General features: G+C 49.7%; 8 protein-coding genes across 8 annotated transcripts; 3 read left to right on the top strand and 5 right to left on the bottom strand.

Annotated features, from left to right (window-relative positions):
* Window positions 1–998: 998 nt before the first annotated feature.
* On the bottom strand, window positions 999–3,015 carry CI109_100702 (hydroxymethylglutaryl-CoA synthase; the record flags this gene model as incomplete). Its single annotated transcript, XM_032004539.1, has 9 exons — window positions 999–1,133; window positions 1,198–1,611; window positions 1,675–1,723; window positions 1,776–2,056; window positions 2,108–2,172; window positions 2,234–2,590; window positions 2,663–2,691; window positions 2,759–2,856; window positions 2,941–3,015. The coding sequence occupies 9 exons, from the start codon at window positions 3,013–3,015 to the stop codon at window positions 999–1,001; spliced, it is 1,503 nt and encodes a 500-aa protein (XP_031861017.1).
* A 355-nt stretch (window positions 3,016–3,370) lies between these two features.
* On the bottom strand, window positions 3,371–4,526 carry CI109_100701 (uncharacterized protein; the record flags this gene model as incomplete). Its single annotated transcript, XM_032004540.1, has 3 exons — window positions 3,371–3,902; window positions 3,965–4,040; window positions 4,115–4,526. The coding sequence occupies 3 exons, from the start codon at window positions 4,524–4,526 to the stop codon at window positions 3,371–3,373; spliced, it is 1,020 nt and encodes a 339-aa protein (XP_031861018.1).
* A 245-nt stretch (window positions 4,527–4,771) lies between these two features.
* CI109_100700 (uncharacterized protein) lies at window positions 4,772–6,228 on the top strand (the record flags this gene model as incomplete). Its single annotated transcript, XM_032004541.1, has 4 exons — window positions 4,772–4,809; window positions 4,925–5,149; window positions 5,233–5,589; window positions 5,664–6,228. 4 exons carry the CDS (start codon window positions 4,772–4,774, stop codon window positions 6,226–6,228), a joined length of 1,185 nt encoding a protein of 394 aa, XP_031861019.1.
* A 227-nt stretch (window positions 6,229–6,455) lies between these two features.
* CI109_100699 (uncharacterized protein) lies at window positions 6,456–7,500 on the bottom strand (the record flags this gene model as incomplete). Its single annotated transcript, XM_032004542.1, has 4 exons — window positions 6,456–6,801; window positions 6,878–6,940; window positions 7,047–7,175; window positions 7,313–7,500. 4 exons carry the CDS (start codon window positions 7,498–7,500, stop codon window positions 6,456–6,458), a joined length of 726 nt encoding a protein of 241 aa, XP_031861020.1.
* A 479-nt stretch (window positions 7,501–7,979) lies between these two features.
* CI109_100698 (uncharacterized protein) lies at window positions 7,980–9,093 on the top strand (the record flags this gene model as incomplete). The annotated part of the gene is made up of 2 exons (XM_032004543.1): window positions 7,980–8,172; window positions 8,261–9,093. 2 exons carry the CDS (start codon window positions 7,980–7,982, stop codon window positions 9,091–9,093), a joined length of 1,026 nt encoding a protein of 341 aa, XP_031861021.1.
* Window positions 9,094–10,767: 1,674 nt separating this feature from the next.
* On the bottom strand, window positions 10,768–13,280 carry CI109_100697 (uncharacterized protein; the record flags this gene model as incomplete). Its single annotated transcript, XM_065966824.1, has 13 exons — window positions 10,768–11,000; window positions 11,069–11,186; window positions 11,241–11,338; window positions 11,409–11,607; window positions 11,750–11,872; window positions 11,949–12,176; window positions 12,247–12,384; window positions 12,472–12,540; window positions 12,677–12,688; window positions 12,767–12,817; window positions 12,880–12,939; window positions 12,998–13,102; window positions 13,188–13,280. 13 exons carry the CDS (start codon window positions 13,278–13,280, stop codon window positions 10,768–10,770), a joined length of 1,527 nt encoding a protein of 508 aa, XP_065822896.1.
* A 1,135-nt stretch (window positions 13,281–14,415) lies between these two features.
* CI109_100696 (uncharacterized protein) lies at window positions 14,416–19,610 on the top strand (the record flags this gene model as incomplete). The annotated part of the gene is made up of 20 exons (XM_065966823.1): window positions 14,416–14,481; window positions 14,542–14,609; window positions 14,678–14,803; window positions 14,859–14,907; window positions 14,966–15,040; window positions 15,101–15,248; window positions 15,304–15,669; window positions 15,724–15,815; window positions 15,874–16,070; window positions 16,127–16,200; window positions 16,269–16,566; window positions 16,622–17,245; window positions 17,298–17,456; window positions 17,510–18,150; window positions 18,210–18,533; window positions 18,608–18,670; window positions 18,733–18,791; window positions 18,946–19,092; window positions 19,172–19,320; window positions 19,397–19,610. 20 exons carry the CDS (start codon window positions 14,416–14,418, stop codon window positions 19,608–19,610), a joined length of 3,939 nt encoding a protein of 1,312 aa, XP_065822895.1.
* Window positions 19,611–19,829: 219 nt separating this feature from the next.
* Window positions 19,830–22,290, bottom strand: CI109_100695 (uncharacterized protein; the record flags this gene model as incomplete). Its single annotated transcript, XM_032004546.1, has 10 exons — window positions 19,830–19,880; window positions 19,942–20,198; window positions 20,270–20,639; window positions 20,790–21,003; window positions 21,116–21,282; window positions 21,371–21,507; window positions 21,580–21,662; window positions 21,734–21,907; window positions 21,990–22,118; window positions 22,184–22,290. The coding sequence occupies 10 exons, from the start codon at window positions 22,288–22,290 to the stop codon at window positions 19,830–19,832; spliced, it is 1,689 nt and encodes a 562-aa protein (XP_031861024.1).
* Window positions 22,291–22,611: the final 321 nt, after the last annotated feature.

Genomic DNA, 22,611 nt, shown 5'->3' with positions numbered 1-22,611 from the left:
TGAGATGCGAAGGAAACAGCCGGGATAGCGGCTGAAAGCAAAAGACAATATTGTGACGCACAGATATAGAGACTTCGAGGAGCTTTATCAACACGATCTAAACCCATGCCAGGCAACAAGCGTGAGTAGAGCCGTTGGCCGAAAGTCGCGCGATGGCTCAGCACCGAGGCTTGGCCCTGATATGCACTGTAAAGCGAGGAGAGATGAACCTGCGGCAAGGACGGAGGACAGATGGGGGATCGAGATATTAGCCAAGTACAATACGATAACGAACGCGTGAAATGATCCAGCCGATTTTATGTTGAATGAAGTGGATAAAACTGTACGACTCACCCTATGCAGTCCTGAACAGATGACAAGAGAAGACCCAAAATGTACAAGCAAACAAGACTAGATAGTCACTCCGTCTGTTACTCCGGATGACGATGGGGGTGGAGTTCGAAGCAAGAACGTGAGCGAGGACTGAATGGAAATCGCACGTTCGTCCAACTCGTTAGGAATAACCAAAAGACTCGTAATAGAGTTACCACTGTACGGTAGACTCGTTGAAGGGAAGTGGAAGCGGTGTTGAGTGTGCTTGTGAGTTGTATGAATGCGAGACGAATGAAAGGTAACAAATGTTGTAGATAGGAAAGAGGAAGAGCGCGGCGGTGAATTGATTGATTGATTGATTGATTGATCCGAGAAAGTGGGAAGGTACGAATGTAACTGACTCATGACGTGCAGTGACGATATATCTCATTCGTCCCATCCCACTGTATCCTCAATTACCGCACATAAATGCATTGATCAGATCATGTATCACTTGTCCAACTGATCGTTATAGACACTATCAATGATGAGGGTATGGGTATGGGTATATTCCAAACATACGATAGATCTATATATTCCCAAGCAACGAAAACTACATGTTTGTATCAATATCTACCCATCTGTAAACACCGCCCCCTCCAGAAGTCCGGAACCCGATAACAAGTCACACATCACCCCAGTCAAACTTAAGCAGAAGCTTTTTGTGTGTATGTTCGTCTGTAGAGGTCGTCCACACCGTCGAGGTAGTAGGCACCGGGCCAGATGTCGTCGAGAGATCCCTGGGGAGTGTACTTGACGGCGTTGTGGTTCTCCTCTCGGAGCTGTATGAGACGATGATTATCAGCTTTGCACTATGTTGAGGTAGTTGCGAAACCTGAAACTCACCTTGAGCGCAGTCACGTAATCCTCGCAAGGCTTAACGTCCATAGAAGCCAATCTCTCTTTCAATTGCAACTTGTCGGCAATCTCCTTGGTAGAACCGTTCACTCTCAAAGCGTAGAAAGAAGCGGCACAACCGGAACCGAAAGCGTACATTCCGATCCTCTTGCCGACCTCCATACCCTCGGGAGAGTTGGCAATGACCGAAGCCAAAGCACCGTACAATGAAGCAGTGTACATGTTACCGCATCGAGCGACACAGTCGGAACCGGGGACAACAGCGGACTTGTAGTGCTCAGCAGCGACACCGATGAAAGCCTTCTCGACAACCTTGTCGGTGTAGGTCTTGGTCTTGTCAAGGGTTTGGACGTTCTCGGGAACGTTGGCGAAAGCAGGGGAGGTGGGGTTTCTGAGGTAGTCCTGTGTAGCAGCAAGAGGTACTTCAGCACGGCCGTCGGATGCAAGATATGATGCGTCACTCACGTTGTAGAACATACGGGCGTGACCCTTCTGGACGAGCTTGCCGTAAGGGCTGAAAGAGCGGTGTCAGCTATGCACACTGACGACTCTCTGAACATGCTCACCTGTGCAAGCAGACGTAGTCGAACTTGGCAATACCCTCCTTGTCGGCGGTACCGTTGGCATGTCCGTTCACACCGTTACCGTTGGCAGCCTCACCGTTGAGGCCGTTGACGAATTTGGTGGCGGAAGCGGCGATGTCGGACACGGCAGCGGAGACGGAAGCGAGAGAGAGCTTCTTGGCAGCTCGAGCACGAGACTTCTCAGCCTTCTCAACGTAGGTGGAGTAGGCGTTGTCGAGAGCACCGAGGTAAGCAGCGATAGTCCAAGGACCGTCGACGGTGGGCTGGTGGGAGAAGGATCAGCACAAGCAGTTATTGGAGACGGCTGCACTTACGTATTCAGCGGAAAGGTCTGGCTTGTAGAAGTCCCAGGTGTTGGCGATGTAGGTACCGTGGACGGCTATGTACACAAAAATGAGCTGATTGTCGCTTGATAAACCGCTTGAAGAAGTCTGACTTACGCTCGATGACCAAAGGAGCATCGGGGCCGATCAACATGGCACAAGCACCCATACCACCGACAGGTCTAGCGCTTCCCTCCTTGTAGATGGCGATGTCACCACAGAAAACGATGGCGTTTCTACCATCCCAACTCTCTGATTGCATCCAGTTGACACAGTTGAACAAGGCGGCGGTGGAACCGTAACATGCGTTCTTGGAGTCGATACCCTCGATATCGGTGTTTCCAGAGGGGGCAAAGAGGTTCATGAGCAATGTCTTGGTGGCTTTGGATTTGTCGATCAATGTCTCAGTACCGACATCAAGTCGACCAATGGAGGTGGGGTCGATGTTATACTTTTTCAACAAAGAAGAGACGGCTGCAGACGCGACAATGAAGGTGGTCAGTGCGCAGCTCCCGAGCTCGAATCACCCCACGAAACCCAGCTCACCAGTCAATGCGACAGAGTTAATGTCCTCCCTACAAGCAAATTGATTGTCAGCTTACACACTCTACTATGCCGAAAAGTGTGTCGCGTGCAGCTCACTTGTCGTCCGTGAAAGCCATGTATTTTTGACCCAAACCAATGGTGTATTTTCCCTTGGAAACACCGTCAAAGTCCTCGAGAGCGTCCTCGGAGATGCACTAGGTGGTATGGCATTAGCTCTCGTCATGAGCAGTGTCTCCTGCGACTAGCAAAGTTTGTCTTTCGACGTGACGGTCACTCACTCGCTTAGGGAAGTACATCTCCAAACCGAGGATACCGACATTGGAAGGTCGAGCGGGGATATCGAAGTCTGACATTTTGTGTGTGTGATTGATTGAAAAGAGCGAAGAGCGAGTGACTCGTGAGTTGTGTATGTGAAGAGGTGTTATTGATCCAAGCTCTGGGAGAGTTGAAGAAGAAGAAGAAGAAAAGAAGAGAGAATAACAATAACGAGAAGTACTGTATATTATTATTTGTCCCAGTTTTGATCTTTGTTTCTTTTTGGGGGAGAGAGGGAGAATACAATGTACCGCGTTTCTCTCGTTCGATAGCAGCTGCCTGGAATGAAACTGACCCTGAAATCACAACCACGTGGGAAACATGCAGAGACATACTGTACAGGTGGGATATCATTGTGGCACATAGTACATCATACAACATACATACATACAATCAACGGTCTTTGGATCGTACATAGCCAGGCCATGCACCTTCCTCCCGACGACCTTCCATACTATCCCTATATCCCCAAGCGTATCCACGAGCTTTCCCACCAAGACCAGGTGGAGGAGCCCAGAATCGTGCGGGCGGGTGGGGATCACTGCGACGCCGTCGACGACCACGACGAGTGGTAGATTTCTTGTTAGGGTCTAATGATCGGGCCGAAGATGGAGTGATGGTGAGAGGTATGGTTGGAATCGATTTGATGGATTTGCCGTTTGATTTTGTAGTAATAGTAGCAGGCACATGGTCATCTGATGACCTGCCATGTCTATCGCGTGATATCACTCCGATGAACATCTCAGACATATTCGATGCGGCGATATCTTGAGCAATAACGCTTCTAGGACAAGTCCGTGTCTTCGTCCACTTCTCGTGAACCACGGACGGACCTCCAAGATTAGGATAGTCGACAGCAACAGCTTGAGCTACTTGGCGTATGCGAAAAGCACGCTCGTCATCTAGAGGAATGAATCTTGGATTGCTATGAACATGTGTCAGCTTGACCGTGTCATCATAATCAAGGTGACTCAGAATGTAGCTCACGAAGGTACTGCCCACTCTTCGACTTGCGGGAGAACTGAAACGGGCTTGATTGGACATGAAGACCACAGTCTGAAATCTGTACACCAAGACGGTCAGCTCTACCTGTCTTCGAGCCGAAGCTGGTTCAAGTCGAACTGCAATAGAACATACCGATCATACTCCCAGCTTGTTCTTGATCCTCGTCTACCTTAGATGAGGTAACAACCGATTTCGCCGCAGCTTGCTCGATCTCAAGCTTCATCGCTCTCTCCCGCTCTTTTCGTCGTTTCTTCTTCGCATTTTGCTTCTCAGCTTTTGTCATCGCTCTCTTCACTCCTCCTTCTGTGATCATGCCATCATCTCCATCTTCGCCTGCATCGTCAAGCACGATAGGTTGTGGTGGTGGTGGGAGGGAGTCGGAGGGAAACAGAGACGACATGAGAGATTGATAGATTTCGACATCTTCGGGATCGGGCGTGAGAGCACGATTCGTTAGGGAAGGAGATGGACTAGAGTGCCTCGAAAAAGAGGTGCTGCTCGTGACGGAGTCCATCCTCTCATCCATCGCGTCGTCGCTGGTCATGGTATAGTGGATGTTGCTGTTAGTGTGATAGAGCAATTCAACGAAAACAAAAAGAGGACATGACAAGTGGAGGGTTTATTATCAGTACCTGAGTGCGCCACATTCACTTATCGCCGGTAATCTCCGTCACTTCGCTCGTCACCTCTTTGCTTGATCTCTTGCGACAAGTTGACATCCGTTATTACATTATTGACTATATCGATACTGTTCAATCATATATCAACGGACAACTAATCACCTGCAAGATGTACGGCAACGTCGGTCTAGCTTCTGCTCGAGGAAGGTACGTGATCGCCATCAGCTCCTCCAACCGCCATAACCCCCCGTCCAAGTCGCTCCTCGCTTGCTTCTTTACTACCGCGTAGACTGAATACTGATCCATTCGCGTGTTTTTACAGTGGTACGAACGGTTACGTCTCACGTAATACTGCTCACCTCAAAGTCCGAGATGGTCCTCCTGGCGGATCATTCGGCGGTGGACCCGGTGGTCGATATGGCGATTTCGACAATGAGAGAGGTCCACCTGTCCATCGAGCACCGGATCAGGGGATCTTGGATCATGAGAGGAAGAGGAGGGTCGAAGTGAGAGTGATGGAGCTGAGGGATGAGATGGAAGAGAGAGGGTGGGTCCACTTTCCTTCGTCCCAACTCTGTTTGGGCAAAAAGTCACCATGTGCTGATTCAAATTCACGTTGTCTTCCTGTAGCGCCGATGAAGATACAATCGAAGACGCCTGTTCAGCTTTACGAGAACGACTGACTGCCACTCCCGCCGCGATGGGTCCCACACCTCGATCAAGACCTACCGACTCCCACTCCCTCGCCGCTGCAAAACAAGTGGAGATGTCACGAATGCAACTTGCTTTAGGGGTAGGAGCGGACCACAAAGAAGGAAGAGCGTTCCAGCGTGAAACGGAGGAAGAAAAGGCGGCAAGGATGGCAGAACGAGAAGAGAGAGATAGGGCCAGAGTGGAGGCCGCTCTTAAGAGAGAAAAGGAGGCGGAGAGGAGAAAGAAGGAGTGGGAGGAGAAGGAAAAGTTGCGAAGGAGAGAGGAATATAGGAGGTGAGTAATTGGCTACAGCTGTTTGTACTTCCGGTGGCCAACGAAAGCTGATCATGCCTGACGTCCGCTTTCAGACAACAAGAAGCGTCCAAGCCGAGAGAAGATCGGAGCAAACAAAGGGACGACTCGCCCCCTCCTGCTGCACGAAGACGTGACGACTCTCCTCCCCCTCGACGTCGTAACCGATCTCCATCTGATTCAGTGTCTCCACCACCTCGTCGACGTCGATCACCCTCTGAATCTCGTTCTCGATCACCCCCACCTGCTCGAAGAGCTCGTAGACCCTCCGACTCCCTCTCACGATCACCTTCCCCACCTCCTAGAGCTAAACCCGCTCGAGCTGCGAGATACAGTGATTCTCCGCCTCGTGGTCGAGCAGACTCAAGATCACCTTCCCCACCTGCTCGTCGTCGTCCTAGATCTCCTTCTGACTCAAGGAGCAGAAGTCCTTCGCGATCCGTATCACCTCCGCCAAGAAGAAGGAGAGCGTCGTATACACCTGATGAGAGATCGCCCCCTCCCAAGAGAGCCCGAGGTAGATCGCAGTCTTCGGAGGACAGTAGGAAGTCCAGGAGTGAGAGGTCGTTGACGCCTGAGCCTTCGAAGAAGAGAGTTCAGGAAAACAGTCCGAGACGGTAGGCAGGAAACTTAGCGAGGGAGTTAGGGTGGAGAAGCTGGACTCGCCGCAAACCCACTCCGATGGTTTTGCGCAGCAAGCAGCATGACGATATGTACAATTCGATTCTACATGCAACATATATAAACGTCTACGTGTTTAGCGATCTCGGTTTCTGACGTAAATCAGATAAACCATCTAGTTACCTGTCCCACAACTGATAAAAGTACAACGCACCCCGTTACTCAGATCAATTCCTGAGAGCTATAACTACCTGTTCTCCTCTTCCCTCCTTCCACTTGGCAAACTCTTCCCAATCCGTGCTACTCTTCTCACTTCCATAGACTTTGACCTTCAAACTCTCCCAAACTTTATCACCAACTTTGACTTTCCCCCTGTACCCCGCCTTTTGAACAGCAGATAATACCGTTTCTTCTCTGGACCATCCTTGGTCAGGACAGATTTCGGGGAGGTAAGTGGCCGACAAAGTGCGTGTGGGTGTGGTCGGAGAAGGGAATGTGAGGTGAATACCATGAATACCGGGTGTCCAGGCGAGTGGGTCGGGGATGGGAGTGAATGGGGTCAAGAGGGAGACGCTACGATACAGACAGAAGAGTTATAAGCTCAGTAACACTCGACAAGGCGAATCATTGCAACAGCTCCAACACTCACTTGCACGATAAGAGGGGTAATTCGGTAGCTTTGATTGGCGAGAAACGATGATCTTCGAGAGCGCTGCGGAATTCAAGGAGAGACAGCTTAGTAACGTATCACAACAGCAGCAACATTAAATTAGACCTCTGCTGTGATTAATGTGGACGGTCCGCCCAACCCCACTTACCTGATCAAAGCGTATTCTCTCAACCCCTTGGCAAGTGTCATAGGCGAGAAATTCCCAATACATCCTCGTAGAGCTGGTTTCTTATTTGATCGAAGGTGAGACCTTGTATTCCAAGTCACGAACAGTGCGCTGCGTGAGGGATGGACACACCTAAACGTCAGTACTTGTCATCCTCTTCCACAGTTCATATAGCTGATTAAGCACAAGAGCGATTGTACAGGTAGGTGCCTGAAATATATCACGAAGAGAGTGGGACGGCAACTCACTATTTCTCATCGGCGTTATCGAAAGGAGGATCTATCGGCTCTCTATCTTCAAAGTATGCCAGTAATACGTCAAAGCAATACAACGCATGTTGGACCGTACAGATAGGTTCGGAAGACGGTGTGGTGAGGTTGGTAGATGGGTTCGAAGAAGAGCCAGACGAGATGGATGGGGTGGTAGTGTTTGACATGGTGTTGACGTAGCGTGAGTCGCTGTGGATGATGGAAGCCGAGTCGAGTAGATCTGATAGAAATGATGTGCTTTGCTGTGGTTCAGCTGTTCTAGCTGTCCATGTGAATGATGATGGAGACGGTGATGATGATGGCAATGACGGTTACTTGGGAAAGCGGATAACGAGTAGTTGCCACCGAGCGAGATTAGCCACGTGACTTACACATGTGGAGAGATTTGATCCCGCTCTTTCGTCAAAGTGGAGAGACGCGTCCGAGGGAAAGAGAAGATTGTTTCTCTATCAGCATTAACCACTTTGTATCAGTTGAGTCTCCTATTCCATACCTCGCCGACCCATTGAGAGAACACGGTTGCGGCCAAGTGCTACGCCTTTATACTATTACTACCAAATCTAGGAATCACTCCGACGATATCGTCTCGAGCAACGCCTACTCCTAATTCAGCTCTCGACCGACGCGTCCATTCTCACGACTAATCATGTCCAACCCCACCTCTGACTCTGCTCAACCTACGACAAATGATGGATTTGCTGTCCCACCTCCTCCAGCGAAAAGACAACTTCGTCCAGCTGCTTCGTTACCTACCACAGCTGAGATATATGGTGAAAAACATGGTATATCACCGGATCTGCAAGCTGCTTTGCAGAATGTAGGAAGGAGAGGGAGATTGAGTGAGTCTTTTATCTCTTCCTCCATTATTTCCGCCTGTCCAAAATTTGCGCTGGTCTGACTCTGGTAACTGATATCCTCCGCTCTTAGATGTATCTCAGGGCCATTCTACCCATCGAGCATTCGACCGAACTCAGTCTTTCCCTTCTCACGTCCTTGGACCATCTACCACTCCCAACTCCAACGGATTCACAACAGCGCTTGACGATTTCGTCCATGCTCAAGGTGTGATCAATAAGGAATTACATCGTGCGAGGGAACTACAACCGTTTGGAAACTACGTCAACGCTGAAAGTACGGGCGCGGGCTCGAACAGGAGTGTCGAAGATAGGTTGGGACTGGATGGTGGCGCTGGGAAATCAAGAGGGAGAGGGAAGAAATTGAAGTTTAAGCCGAATGGTGAGGTTGAGGAGGAAGAGGAGGAGGAGGACGAAGACGATCGACTGGATTGGGGGACGGCGAAACAACGTGAACAATTCCATTTGGTCCAAAGTAAAAAGAGGAGATCGTCACCCGCCGAGCCGGAAGAAGGAGGAAGTGACACAGAGACCGAGATTGGCGAAGACGATGATGAAGATGATAATACGTTCGACACGACACCTACACCTGGTACGACTTCGACGCTTAGTTCAAACGCATCGGAGTTCCCAGCAGTCTTCAAAACGCCAGCCCTCACTCATCCAGAGTTGTTTGGACCAGATGCGGGACCTTCGAATCGTGCACTCGCAGGAGGTAGACAGATGCGTGGGTTACCAGGTGCTGCAGGTAGGAAGACGGTTGGTTGGGGAAAGACGATGTCAGCTCCTGTAGGGAGTCTGAGCGGTGGTGCTGGATGGGGAGGAATGGATGTAGAGATGGACAAGGATGAACAAGAAGAGGATGGATTTGATGTGAAGGAATGGGCGGGAAGTGAAAACTTTTAGAGCTGTCACTTGTCGGCAGAATCTTGAGGGTCTGCTAGATATGCGGCGGAGGAGGCTCGTTTGGATAACAGAACCACTGTCGTTCGTTTGGGACATTACCGCCACGCAGTGAATATCGCGACGATCTTGTCGCTTGTACATGTATTGGGTGTGTTTTATGCTGAATGTATCATCTCTTAACCCCTGGACATGCTTCATGCTTGGGAGTGGAATCTGATCCCATGAAGTCTATAATGCTCGCTCAGGCAGAAGCCGGGTGCAAGAAGTGTGTCCGCTTTTGATTGTGGCGGCTCGTGCGTAGGATATTACAGCCAACAAGCGAGGAAGACGGATCGGTCAAAGTGGTGTGGGTCTAGGCCTTTCCAGCTTCCTCATTCTTCTTTCTCGAGGAGTCAAGATCATTAGACATGACGAAGAGGAAAGGGTCGATATATGTTTTGCTTCACATCGTGAACATGCGGTCTCTGTAGTCATCACTCTCTCGAAGTTATCTTTCTGCCCACTGTGATTCACCTGCTTGCCAGGTCGCTATAGTCGACATGCTCGTCACCAAGGGTGTTGGGGGAGAGGACATCATGATCCTGTCAGAGAAGGAGATGCAAGACTGTATGGATCAGTACGATTCACAACGAGAGCATAGTAAGTCATATGTCCTTCGTTCCTTCCTTCCTTCATTACTCGTCGTGTTTTCAGACCTTCCTCCGGTCACTCAATGCTGAATGTACTGGGACAGACCGCATCCTCAACCAATACTAACACTCTGTCCTCCAACCTATCTTCTCCCATCTATCCGTGTACCACGATAAACGATATCGATGTCTCCCTCTTCCTCCACTACATCATTTCGACATACTACCTGAGAAATACCCCGCCACAAAACTCGCTTCGAGATATCAAGTGAAGTTGAAAGATTGGCATAGGATCAGATATTGGTATTGGACCTGCTGTTCTAGAGAAGAAGATATGTATGAGGATTGTATGGCGTGGATGACGAAGATGCATACTAGGATAGAGGAGGAAGGGCAGGATATGGTAGAAGAGGTGTGGAGGTGGCATCCGTATCATAAGGCACATCGTCCCTGGGATAGTCTCGCGATCAAGTGGACAAATATGGTGGTGAGTCCTGCTTCATGCACATGAAATAATAAAGAGGGGAATGTGGAGCTGAGTAGTACGCTACGGGCAAGTAGCAGAGGATGGTACATTGTGAGGAGAGACATACGGTGGAAGGGAAATGCGGCAAGAAGAGGAAAAGAGGAAGGAAGAATCCTACCGTCGTCCCTATTTCAAGGGATACCCGTGAAGAAATCTTATATAGGAATACCATGGGCAGATCAAGAAACCAGAGACAAGGGGAAAAGCAGTCTGTGTATTACCTGATCACTTCTTTTCTCTCGATGTAACGTTGAGTAAGAAAGGATGAGGCAAGTGTGACAACCTCCGATGTACCTTCTTACTAACGGGAACAACTGCTGGCAAAGTGATTCTCAAAGAGGAGATTACAAAATAGAAATAAACCATACACAATCTACCGAAGCCAACTTTGACCTTTCTCTCATCTAGTGTACGAGTACCCAATCCTTTTTCCTTCTTGCTCTCCTCGTTTCCCGCAAATACCCTATATTGAGGGACTGGGATGCCCAGCCCCTCGCAAGGAGTAGAAAGTACTGTATCTTACCAGGAATACCTGAAATACGGATTCTGACGATCCGTGAGATCTTTCCATTCCTCCGCAACATCCTCATCATGATGAGTCGCTTCCCATTCTGCTTGTTCTTTCTCTTTGAGCTTGTTAGAGCTCCAACATGAAATGCCGTACAATATAACAAGGAGGATGGAAAGGCAGTAACCGATCAACATGGTCAATGTGGCAGAGGGATAGAGTGGCGCTTCTGTCGAGATGAAGGCTGCACAAAGGAATCCCATCAGTGAAACGTGAGCGACAAAGAAATGATAGATAGCTTGAAGTGCTCACTTTGAGGGCCAACAAGATTACCGACACAGTAGCCCCAATAACTGATGCCGTAAACTGCGATTTTCTTGGTTGTGCCGGCGACATTTGCATACAAAATCGAAGAACCCATGATAATGTACTGCGTCGCGAGATCAGAGACCGCTTCTCGTTCGATTCGATCATGAAGACTTACCGGAGCCCAATAGCAGTACAGGATGAAAAGCGCTGCGAGGGATCCTCCCTTGTTTGAACGAGGTATGGTCTTGAGCATGATTGTGGCAGCGAGGCAAACTATACCAAAACCAAATTCAACCTCCGTTCGCCCTCAAGCGGATTTGTCACGGGGCCCAATCCCACTCACTGAGAATTGAAATGATAGTGCACAGCAATGGACGCTTTGTCTTGGTCGCGAGTTTGGCGAATATCAGTGAAGATACCCATGATACGACGCCGGTCGGGATAGCAAGGAGTGTGACTTCTTTGACCGAGTATCCGAGCGATTGTACAATGAGAGAGTTGAAACCTATCAAACCGCCATTTGGAATATTGAGAGACACTGCCTACAAAACCAACAAAGACCAAGGTCGGACCATGTTAGTCTCTCGAGATCTGGAAATGTGATGCGAGCTTACGATGAAGAACTGCGGTGATCTTCAAAGTCAGCTCACCGTTCATGTTCGATAGCCAGTGCGCGCCACTCACCAGAAGCCACGTCTTAACGTCGACAAGAGCCTCTCGGACTTGATCCCACTTGACATGGTGATTCAGGATACCGGTCTGGTTACCAGCCGTTCGTCGGATCGCAATCACCTTTTGTCGGTCGGTCTGTGAATGCCGACGAAAAGAGGTACACTGTCAGTACGCAGATCCAAGATCTAAATAGTCGGACACATCAACTTACAAGCCACCAAGCTTGGGTAGGGTCTGAAGGGAGGAAGAAGTAGTCCATAACTCCGACGATGATGGACCAACATCCCATGATGACGAAGAGTAATCGCCATCGGGAGATAGGACCCGGGTTATAGAATTGTAAGGCGAAAGAGAGGAGACCGTTGACTACAGATGAGAGAGTACTGAACATAACCGCCGTTCGCCACGGTTGTTCAGATTTCTTCCAGAACATCGAAATCTAAAAAGTCAAATCGATAGGCAGAGGTTATCTTCTGCTCTGCTTTCGGGGGAGCAACCTGGTGACTCACGACAATACCGGTGGCGGAATGTCCTGCACCTTCGAACACCCCGAGAAGGAAACGACACGCAGCTAAACCTGCAAAGTTTTTCGCGCCAGCATTACCGAAAGTGCATATCCCGTAGAAAAACACATTGACACCGATAGTCTATGCGTGCAGCGCATAACCCAGTGTACAGTAAGCAATTTGAACGGATAAGGAAGAGTGAAGAAAGGGAGAGTAGAGCGGACATACCTTGCCTATTGGGAATTTCTGGAAGATGAACGATTGTAGGTATACGAAACCGATCATCCCAAAATAGGGCTGCAGCCAAACAATTGTCGTCAGATGACTTGACTTGAGATATGGATGGATTCGCCAAAAAGCCATTCCCTCGCACAGGTCTCGAGAACCTCTTAGAAACGCTTCAAATGAGCTTGAAGGGTAGATATATACTTACAATACTGTTGGCCTGCGAATTTCATCATGTCAGCCTTGCGTATCGATTCTTCAGGTGTCTGTCACTTGCCCATGAATATTGCTGTCCAACGAGGTGAAGATCGGTTCTGAAACCGAAGGTCGCCGCAGTACCGAGCAAGACCTACAGGCCAGTCAGAACGTTAGATCCGATATTTCAAGAAAAATTTGATTGTCCACTCTTACCTTGTCTGTACCGCTCATGAGGTTGGAAAAGAAGAGCAAGACCATGACGATACGATCCAGCTTTATGATCGGGTCACCAGGTCAGCCTTTTGGTAAAGAACCGGTAAGTCACGCGTACCTTTCGCTTGACAGCGTTCTCTTCTGCGTCTGTCCATGGTGCGAGAAGCTCGGCTGCATCGGGTCGAGCAGCCACATCTGCCAAGAAGGCAGCGGCAACGTCGTACTACAGTATGACAAAGACTCGTATCAGCGACATGTGCTGTATGAAGGTTGGGAACAGCTGTCTTTGCCATGCTGTGAACACTCACCGTTTCTCGCTTCTCCTCTGTCAAGTCTTTCGGGGCGTCAATGACATTGACGGCTGCCTCACGTACATGTTTCTCTTCGTCGTCGATTGTCATCGTGCTATTCTGTGCTGACATCGTATCCTGATTAAGCGTGACAGGTGAAGGTCTTCACGGGACGAAGAATGTTGGACAACCCTGTAAATATGAAGCGCAGACGGACCCGACTGGAGCAGGAGGTGGACTGTTGTATCTTATAACCATACATGTTGGAACGATCTGCACTTCGTTCCCTCGAGGCTTAGCTCGCAGCACCATGAGAACGGTGTTATCCGCGAAATCCAGTACGACGACGGATATCTACTTCCATCGACTGAGACACCGTTCGAACGGAGTAACGGACTCTATCTCGGTGGATAATCACGGTCTTGACGGACTTGAGGGGTCTGCCAGATAAGCTATCTCATGACATGCAGCAAGGGAGAATTACGACGAGTACCGTATCAGACTTGAGTCGTCCTAGGTCAAATGAACGGCCATGGATTGGTCTTTTGTCCCTCAATGAGCGCGCGCTAGCCCTATCTTTCTCTTCTGAACACAAATTGTTGACATCCTGATAGAGGAGGCAATACCGGAGCTACCGGTGCCCGACACGCAGTCCCCGAGAATTATACCCAACGTCGCACGGGAAGAACGAGCCTCTTCTCACGCCTCGTCGCAGAGCAACAGAGCTGCATTACGCATCTTAGCCTTATCTCCTCCGACGCCACTCTTCACATACTATGAAAAAGGGTGCCTACGCCATTCATAATTTAACTGATTTAGCGTAAACGTTAGATAGCAAGTCACCGGCGTAATGCGATTCTCATTGCGAGAGGTGAGTCTCTCTTCCACTGCTGTTTCGCCCGTCTCATCCTTAACAGGTTTAAGTGTATCGGGAATACATACCCATCTTTCAACATCCATAGTGACGTATGGAACGGAGTACTGCGATCCTCTTCTTTCTCGCCCCTCTGAGCTCATATCGCTAAAGACCGGGAACTCGTCGCCGTTCGGCGGACTGCAGGCAGTTCGGGATCGTATATCCGACGCCTTGCGCCGTACGTTCCCCACTATAGGTATGCCAGCGAGTAATAACAACCCAGACTCGAATGCATGACCTTTCTTCCCTTCAAACATCGTCTCATCATTTTTGCAGGTCTGCTTGGTACAATAAACAGGTGCAAGCGCACAGCTGAAGCAGTCATACATCATGCCTATCGCTCTCAAAGACCTGGACAAGGTCAAGATCTGTATCGACAGAGGAGGGACCTTCTGCGTAAGTCGCCACCCTACATGCATACCATGGTGGGATTTCAGCTGACAAGCTATAACACAGGATGTGATTGCCATGACCGAAACAAGAGGCAATCACCTCGTCAAGCTACTCTCAGTTGATCCAGCTAAGTAAATCTGCTCACGAACTAGGTCAAGCCTCCTATAGCAGTGCCGAGAGCTGACAAGTATTCTCGTAGTTATCCCGATGCGCCTAGAGAGGGTGTAAGACGAGTTCTCGAATGGTTCACGGATGAGAAGATCCCGAGAGATCAACCGATCGATACCTCTGCAATTGAGTACCTCAGAATGGGAACCACCGTTGCGTGAGTGATTTCTGCACAGGGGTTCTCAGAATCGAGCTCATGCAGCTTGGAACAGCACCAACGCTTTACTTGAGCGGAAGGGAGAGCGATGTGCTCTTCTCATTGTAAGTCGAATCACGAAATATCAACGAGTTGATCGTTGACCCATCGGTATGATCACAGACCAAGGGCTTCAAGGACGGTCTTGAGATTGGCACGCAGAGCCGACCATTCCTCTTCCAACTCGCTATCAAGAAGGTAGGATCTCTCTAAAAACGTTGCAGCAGGCTTCCCAATTGCTGATAACAGTCTGCGTAGCCGGACGTCCTGTACACTAAAGTGGTCGAGGTTGACGAGCGATTGGCCCTCGAATGGCCAGGTCTCAAGGGTGATCCCTCCGTCACACAAGCTGGGGAGCTGGTTACCGGTCCATCCGGAACAGCAATGAGGATCCTCAAGCCCATCGGTGAGTGTTCCATCTGACTACTTGCCTTGCCCCAGCTGACCTGTTGCGATGACAGATGAGGACCAAGTCCGAGCTGATCTGCAAGCTCTTTATGCCGAAGGGTATCGATCTATCGCGATCGTCCTAATCCACTCATATCTCTACCCAGCTCATGAGAAACAAGTCGAAGCTCTCGCTCGAGAGATCGGTTTCGCTCATATCTCCGTCTCATCGGATTTACAGCCCATGATCAACCTCGTCTCAAGAGGAAGTTCAGCCACAGCAGACGCGTACCTCACTCCCGAAGTGAGAAGGTATTTGGACGGCTTTGCCTCTGGCTTTAAAGGTGGTCTGAACGATACCTCCTGCAGAGTTAGTTTCATGCAGTCAGACGGATCACTTTGTGATTTTAGAAAATTCTCAGGACTCAAAGCTATTCTCTGTGTGTTGACGTCTTCGTCCAAATCTTCAACCAGAGGCTGATTCGTGTGAATAGCTGGTCCTGCTGGTGGTGTGGTCGGCTACGCTAGGACTTGCTATGACGCTCTCGACGGATCTCCTGTCGTCGGTTTCGACATGGGTGGCACAGTAAGTGGGTCGTCCTTCAATGACAGGACAGCAGTACTGATCGTATATCCCACTGCAGTCCACTGACGTGTCGCGATACGGCGGAAAATATGAGCACGTCTTCGAAACGACGACTGCCGGTGTTACGATCCAGACACCTCAACTTGACATCAACACTGTCGCAGCTGGTGGTGGAAGTATCCTCACCTACCGAAACGGCTTGTTTGTTGTCGGTCCCGAATCAGCGGGCGCTCACCCAGGTCCCGCATGCTACAGGTTAGTAGTCACTTGAATGTTGAGGATGCTGGGACGTATTGACCCGTTTTCTGTAGGAAGGGTGGACCTTTAACTGTGACCGATGCGAACCTGTTCTTGGGTCGACTGCACATCGACTCTTTTCCCAAGAGTGAGTCACCGCCTGTTTCCTCGAGGACGTGTATACCGTCCAGCTCACACGTGGCCTTCTACTCGCAGTCTTCGGTCCTACCGAGGATATGCCTCTGGACTATGACATCGTTCAGGAGAAGTTTGAGGCTCTCACGAAACAAATCAACCTAGAGAGCAATGGCACCTTATCGCTTACGCCAGCCGAGGTTGCATGCGGTTTCATCAACGTTGCCAACTCGTCGATGGCCCGACCGATCCGAGCTCTGACTGAACAGCGTGGATTTTCGACCAGCGCTCATAACTTGGCTTGTTTCGGCGGTGCAGGTGGACAACATGCTTGTGCCCTCGCTGCACTACTCGGAATGCACAATGTCCTGGTCCACAAGTGAGTCCGAACAAGCTCGTTAGTATCTACTACGCAGCTGACGCCGGGTGGATAGGTATTCTTCTGTTCTCTCCGCATACGGAATGGCTCTGGCCGACGTTGCGGTGGATGTCAGCGAACCCTGCCAGCTCGAATACAATGACGACAACCACGCATCGATCGTCGAGCGATTCGACAAAGTCAAAGCGAGAGCTCACGAACAGCTCATCGCTCAAGGTATTCACGAGAAAGACATTGCATACGACTGTTATCTCAATATGAAGTACAGAGGATCCGACACCAAACTGATGATACTCAGACCTAAAGATGGAGATTTCGCACGAGCTTTCATCGACCAACACAAACGAGAATTTGCTTTCGTGCTCAATGCTCCGATCGAAGTTGAGGATGTTCGAGTAAGAGGTATTGGTCAAGGTGAAGATGCTGAGAAACACGCCAAATCGACCTACGTCGAAGAGTTGAACAAGCTTGCCGACATCCCGGTGGCCTCCGATGCCCACTTTGCGGTCAACAAAGTGTACTTTGAGGAGGTCGGCACATTTGATACTGTTCCGCTGTACAAGCTCGAGACGCTCGCGCCTGGGACCACCATCAAGGGACCGGCTGTCATCCTCGATGCTACCCAAACTATCTTGTTGCACCCTCAAAACACAGCGCGTATCTTGAAAGACCACGTCTAGTGAGTGTGCGAATCCCATTTGAGGTGACAAAGCTGACAACAACCCCCTTAGCGTTGATGTCGGCCTCGGACCTCGACGACAATTGTCGACTGACATTGTCGATCCGATTCAACTTTCCATCTTCGGTCATCGATTCATGGGTATCGCCGAACAGATGGGTCGTGCCTTGCAAAAGACTGCAGTGTCTTTACAAATCAAGGAGCGTCTGGAGTGAGTCTCGTTTGTATCCTCAACTAGTTTGACTTGACTGACGATGTGAATAGCTTCTCATGTGCCATCTTTGGTCCCGACGCGGCGCTCGTGGCCAACGCTCCCAATGTCCCTGTCCACCTTGGATCTATGCAATATGCAGTCGCCTTCCAAGCCAACTTGCACAAGGGTAAGCTCCGTAAAGGTGATATCCTGGTATCCAACCATCCCAAGGCTGGTGGTACCCATCTCCCCGACATCACGGTGATCCAACCTGTCTTTGACGATACAAATGAGATTGTCTTCTGGGTCGCTGCTCGAGGTCATCATGGTGATATCGGCGGTATCGACGGCAACCCAATGCATCCCGATTCTACCGAGAACGTCGAAGAAGGAGCCGCTATCATCTCGACGTTCCTCGTTCGTGATGGTGTCTTCAACGAAAAAGAAATCACGGACATCTTCATGGCTGCAGGACATATCGAGGGGTATCCCAGAGTCATGGCGACAAGAGGATTGCAGAAGAATATCTCGGATCTCAAAGCGCAATGTTCGGCTTGCGCGGTCGGTTCGGCACAGATTCACGATCTCTTTGGAGAGTATGGAAAGACCGTGGTACAGCATTATATGGCGGCCATCAGGACCAATGCCGAGCTGGCCGTTAGGAACTTCTTCAAGACTCGTTCAGGACCTCTCTTCGCGGAGGACTACATGGGTGAGCACTTCCTGACCGTATAATGGTTGTAGCCCGCTGACACCAGACTCTGTATGTAGATGACGGCTCCATCATCAAGCTTCGTATCGATATTGACTCTGAATCTGGTTCTGCCAAGTTTGACTTTACCGGAACATCCATGGAATCCTTGTCCAACCTCAATGCCCCCGTCTCAGTCACCCAATCCGCTCTCATCTACAGTCTGCGAACCTTGATCGGCACGGACATGCCTCTCAATGCTGGTGTATTGGCGCCTGTCGAGCTGGTCGTTCCTTCGGATTCGATCCTTTCGCCATCCCTGGACGCGGCTGTTTCGTCGGGTAATACCGAGACTTCGCAAAGAGTGGTCGATGTGGTTTTCAAGGCATTCCAAGCTTGTGCAGGTGGGTCCAGCCAGCTCGATTTACCTATTCTGTGAGATTTCAAAGCTTATGTTTATGATGGTCGGTTCGAACAGCCTCGCAAGGTTGTATGAATGTGTTCCATTCAGATTATGAGGATCTCTCGTACGGAGAAACCAGTGAGTCCTAGTGTCGTCAGCAAGACTGAATTTGGCACAAGGCTGACTCCGGATTGGTATAGTCTGCGGTGGCGCGGGAGCTGGTCCAACTTGGAAAGGTCAAAGTGCGGTGCACATCAACGTGAGTGACTATACAACAGCGAAACACATAAGCTGATTCTGGTTCTTCTCACCGCTCATTACTGTTAGATGACCAACGTGAGCGTCGCCGTCTAGCGATATTTATGCCCGGAGATGGACCAAGCTGACCAATAGTACTTGTTGGGGTATCTTAGACTCGAATCGGTGATGTCGAAGTTGCCGAACGACGATTTCCTCTTCTCGTCCGAGAGTTCTCGATTCGACGAGGATCAGGCGGGAAAGGAGCTTATGACGGTGGTGACGGTGTTCATCGAGAATACCAATTCCGAGCAGATATGATGGTGGGTCTTGATTTCCCAAACTCCCTCACTGTTGCGTCAAAGTGCGATTACTGACCTTGTGGATGATGTGGTGCTGTAGGGCTCTGTCGTCGGCGAGCGACGAGTGAACCAACCGTATGGGATGGCGGGTGGAAAACCTGGTGAGAGAGGTGCCACATACCTCGTCAAGAAAAGTACGACTGGTGTCGGTTATAGGACAGTCAAGATGAAACCCAGTGCTTCGACAAAGTGAGTCAAGTCGACTTTGCCAAGATCAACTCGATTTGCAGACGGAACTTGTAGCTGACGTATTCTGTGTAATCAGAGTCAAGGCAGGAGACAGGATGATCTTCCACACTCCCGGTGGAGGTGGGTATGGTCCTCCTCCAGGTGAAGAGGAAGACGAATTAGAAGGTCGGGCAGCCAAGAGACAGAAGATCGAGCTTGTGCCAGCTGCCAAATTGGCTCATTCAAAACTTGTAGCAAGGGCCAATGGGAGTCTGTCAGAGTACAGCGCCGCGCAGGAGAGCTGTGATTGAGCAAACGGCTGATCCAGAATTGCCATTTGGAGTTGGAGGCGAAAGCGGTTCAAGAACGATGATAGAATAAAATTTCGCATATTTGTAGCAAGAATCGGGCCGGAGGGTACAGAAATGAATGTCTTGTAGAGAAGGTGATGGTCAATTCATAACTTCTCATGGGGTGATACAGTCTACGCAAATCCATCGATACATGCGAGAGGTCTTCGCTGAGGAAATTTATCGCCTAGCAGCCGGTGCACCGTTATCAAAGACGACCTCATCATCGACCTGTCATCAGTTCGATCCAGATCAGCATCACCAAGTTTCGATTGTCGGATAGACTACTCACAGGCATCCCGTTCGCTGCAATCTTCTTCTCCCCCATCCCGTTATGTGTTCCATTGAACACCATGTCTTCCAGTCCATGATAACCCTCCACGCCCATAGTCTTCTCAAGTCTCTCGCCGAGATCAGGCGAGACTTCTCGGAAAATTGCAATTTGACGCTTGATAATCTCTTGTTCGGAGCATTTGCTCATGTGTCCAGAGACGGTCTCGATGAATCGTTGTCTCGATTCGTCGGAGAAGACCTTCTGCCAAAGTGCACCTACGAGGCAAATGTATCGAAGTCAGCATCCAGAACATGATTTGAGCTTCATACCCCGCCGGTCAACTCACGAGCAGCAACGAAATCCTCCGGTCTGATCTCTGACAGGAAACTGACAGCTTCCCCGACAAATTTCCCATGAACCTTGTTCAGATCATATGACCTCTCCTTGAACTTGATCGGTTCGATCGAGCTGAGGTAGTTAGGTCTCGACCCTTGGTTGTAATATGCCATCTGACCATCTCGTTGGAAATTGGCCATTGCGAATGGACAGACGGGAGCGTTGACGGGTAATTGTTGGTAATTTGCGCCAATACGATGACGGTGGGCGTCGGGGTAGGAGAAGAGACGGGATTGGAGGACGGGGTCTGCGGAGGGTTCGATACCTGGGATCATGTGGGCCGGGTTATAGGCAGCTTGCTCGACCTCGGCGAAGTAATTCTGTAAAGCGGATGGAACCAAGTAAGCATTTGTACTGAATGAGTGTCGCATACAACAGATACAATGCAATGCACGTTTTGTTTTTGGGCGTCGGGACGCAAAGCGCAAAGCGACGTGGATGCAGTGCAAGTGATCCCCATCGCAACTCACCTTGGCATTCTCGTTCAAGGTGAATTTACCAATCTCCCTCAAGGGATAGTCGGCATGCGGCCAAACATGAGTCAAATCGAACACGTTGATCTTCTTCTTCTCCCAAGCTTCCTCGGCTTCCTTCTCCGTCATGGTCTGGATCTTCATTGTCCATGAGGGGTAATCGCCTCGCTCGATGGCTTGGTACAGGTCCTTCTGTGAGTAGTCGTTGGACCTAATGTGGAGTTAGCACATATGCCGATTGCGTTGACGAGCTGTGATTATCTGGTGCAGCCTGAGAGGTAACAAACAGATTGCAAGATTGAGGAAGAGTCATGACCACTCACTCTGCTGCTGCTTCGTCCGCAGTAAAAGTCTTGATACCCTGATCCGAGATCAGGTGGAACTGAGCGTAAACCCATTCTCCCTTACTGTTAACGATCTTGAGTGTATGACCGTAGTATCCATGCATGTGTCGATATCCAGCTGGGATACCTCGATCACCCATGAGGATCTGCAAAGCGATAATCAGCAATCACTCTTTCCGTATTGCATATTCAATCCACAGCCCCCGATGATGTAATTGGTTTAATGTCACTCACCATGACTTGATGGATGGATTCTGGGTTCTGACTGAGATAATCCCAGAACATGGTCGAGTCGTCATCTCCTCCAAGATGGGTTGCCGGGTGTCTCTTCTGGGTATGAATGAAATGCGGGAACTTCGCCGGGTCTCGAACTGTAATTCGTCCATCGGATCGTTATCAGCGATGTTTGACTTGCCACCGACGTGTAGGAGATCGTGACTCACCAAAGAATGCGGGGGTGTTATTCGCTACGAAGTCCCAGTTCCCCTCTGCAGTCTTGAACTTGACTGAGAATCCACGAGGATCTCTATTTGAAGGGTATGCAAGTCATCAGCAACTTCCATGCACACAATCTGTTGTTAGGCCTTTATGGCTCACCTGGCAAGATCGCTCGAACCTGTCTCTCTTCCGACGGTCGAGAATCGAACTGTCAAAGGACATTTCGTACCCTGTTTGAACATATCTGCCATGCAAAGATCTTCAAGGGAGGAAGTACATTCCCATACACCGTGTGCTCCGGATCCTTTGGCATGGACAACTCGTTCGGGAATCCTACGAAATTGACATGTATCAGTGATCAGTGATCAACTGCAAACGGCTTCGCCACCGCACTAAGAGCGCAACGAAGATTCACCTTTCACGATCGAAGTGCGATAATAAATCGATCAGGTGGAAATCTTGTAAAAGCAACGGACCGTCGATACCAGCTCTCTGAGTCATGTAAGGATGAGCGATCGGCATCCCATTGGACGTGGTGTAGACTCTACGGGAGCAACATCGGTGTCAGTACCAACCAAAGAGAGAAGTCGATTCGTTGTGCAAACATACGTGTCTTGCGATTTCGCCTCTCGATCTTTATCATAATCCCTCATCGTGGGTGCTGCAGTGAAGTTGGACTTTTCATGTCCGTTCTGCGATTGCTGTTGTCCTGACATCTTGTTGTACGCTATACGGTAGGTTCAGCGGCAAGTGACTATGTATCGTTGATTTCAGAAGATTATGAGCAAGATCAAACTGCTTATGATCTACATATAGGCATTCTCGCACCCTCCTCCACCTGGAACCCTACGCGCTTGCTGTCCAATCGCCGCCTGCCTGTATGATCATCGATCGATACGATATCATCGTTTCTGAACGATAATTAAATAGGCGAGTTTTGGATCAGTGAACCACGTAACTCGACTCGCCTCGTACCTTACCGCAGTATTACTCCGGGCTTTGAGGAATGACGCAAGCATCCGGCGGGTTCCTATCCT

The sequence above is a fragment of the Kwoniella shandongensis genome, chromosome 1 (assembly GCF_008629635.2).
Source record: "Kwoniella shandongensis chromosome 1, complete sequence".
Lineage (NCBI taxonomy): Eukaryota > Fungi > Basidiomycota > Tremellomycetes > Tremellales > Cryptococcaceae > Kwoniella > Kwoniella shandongensis.
This window is presented reverse-complemented; position numbering and strand designations above follow the sequence as displayed.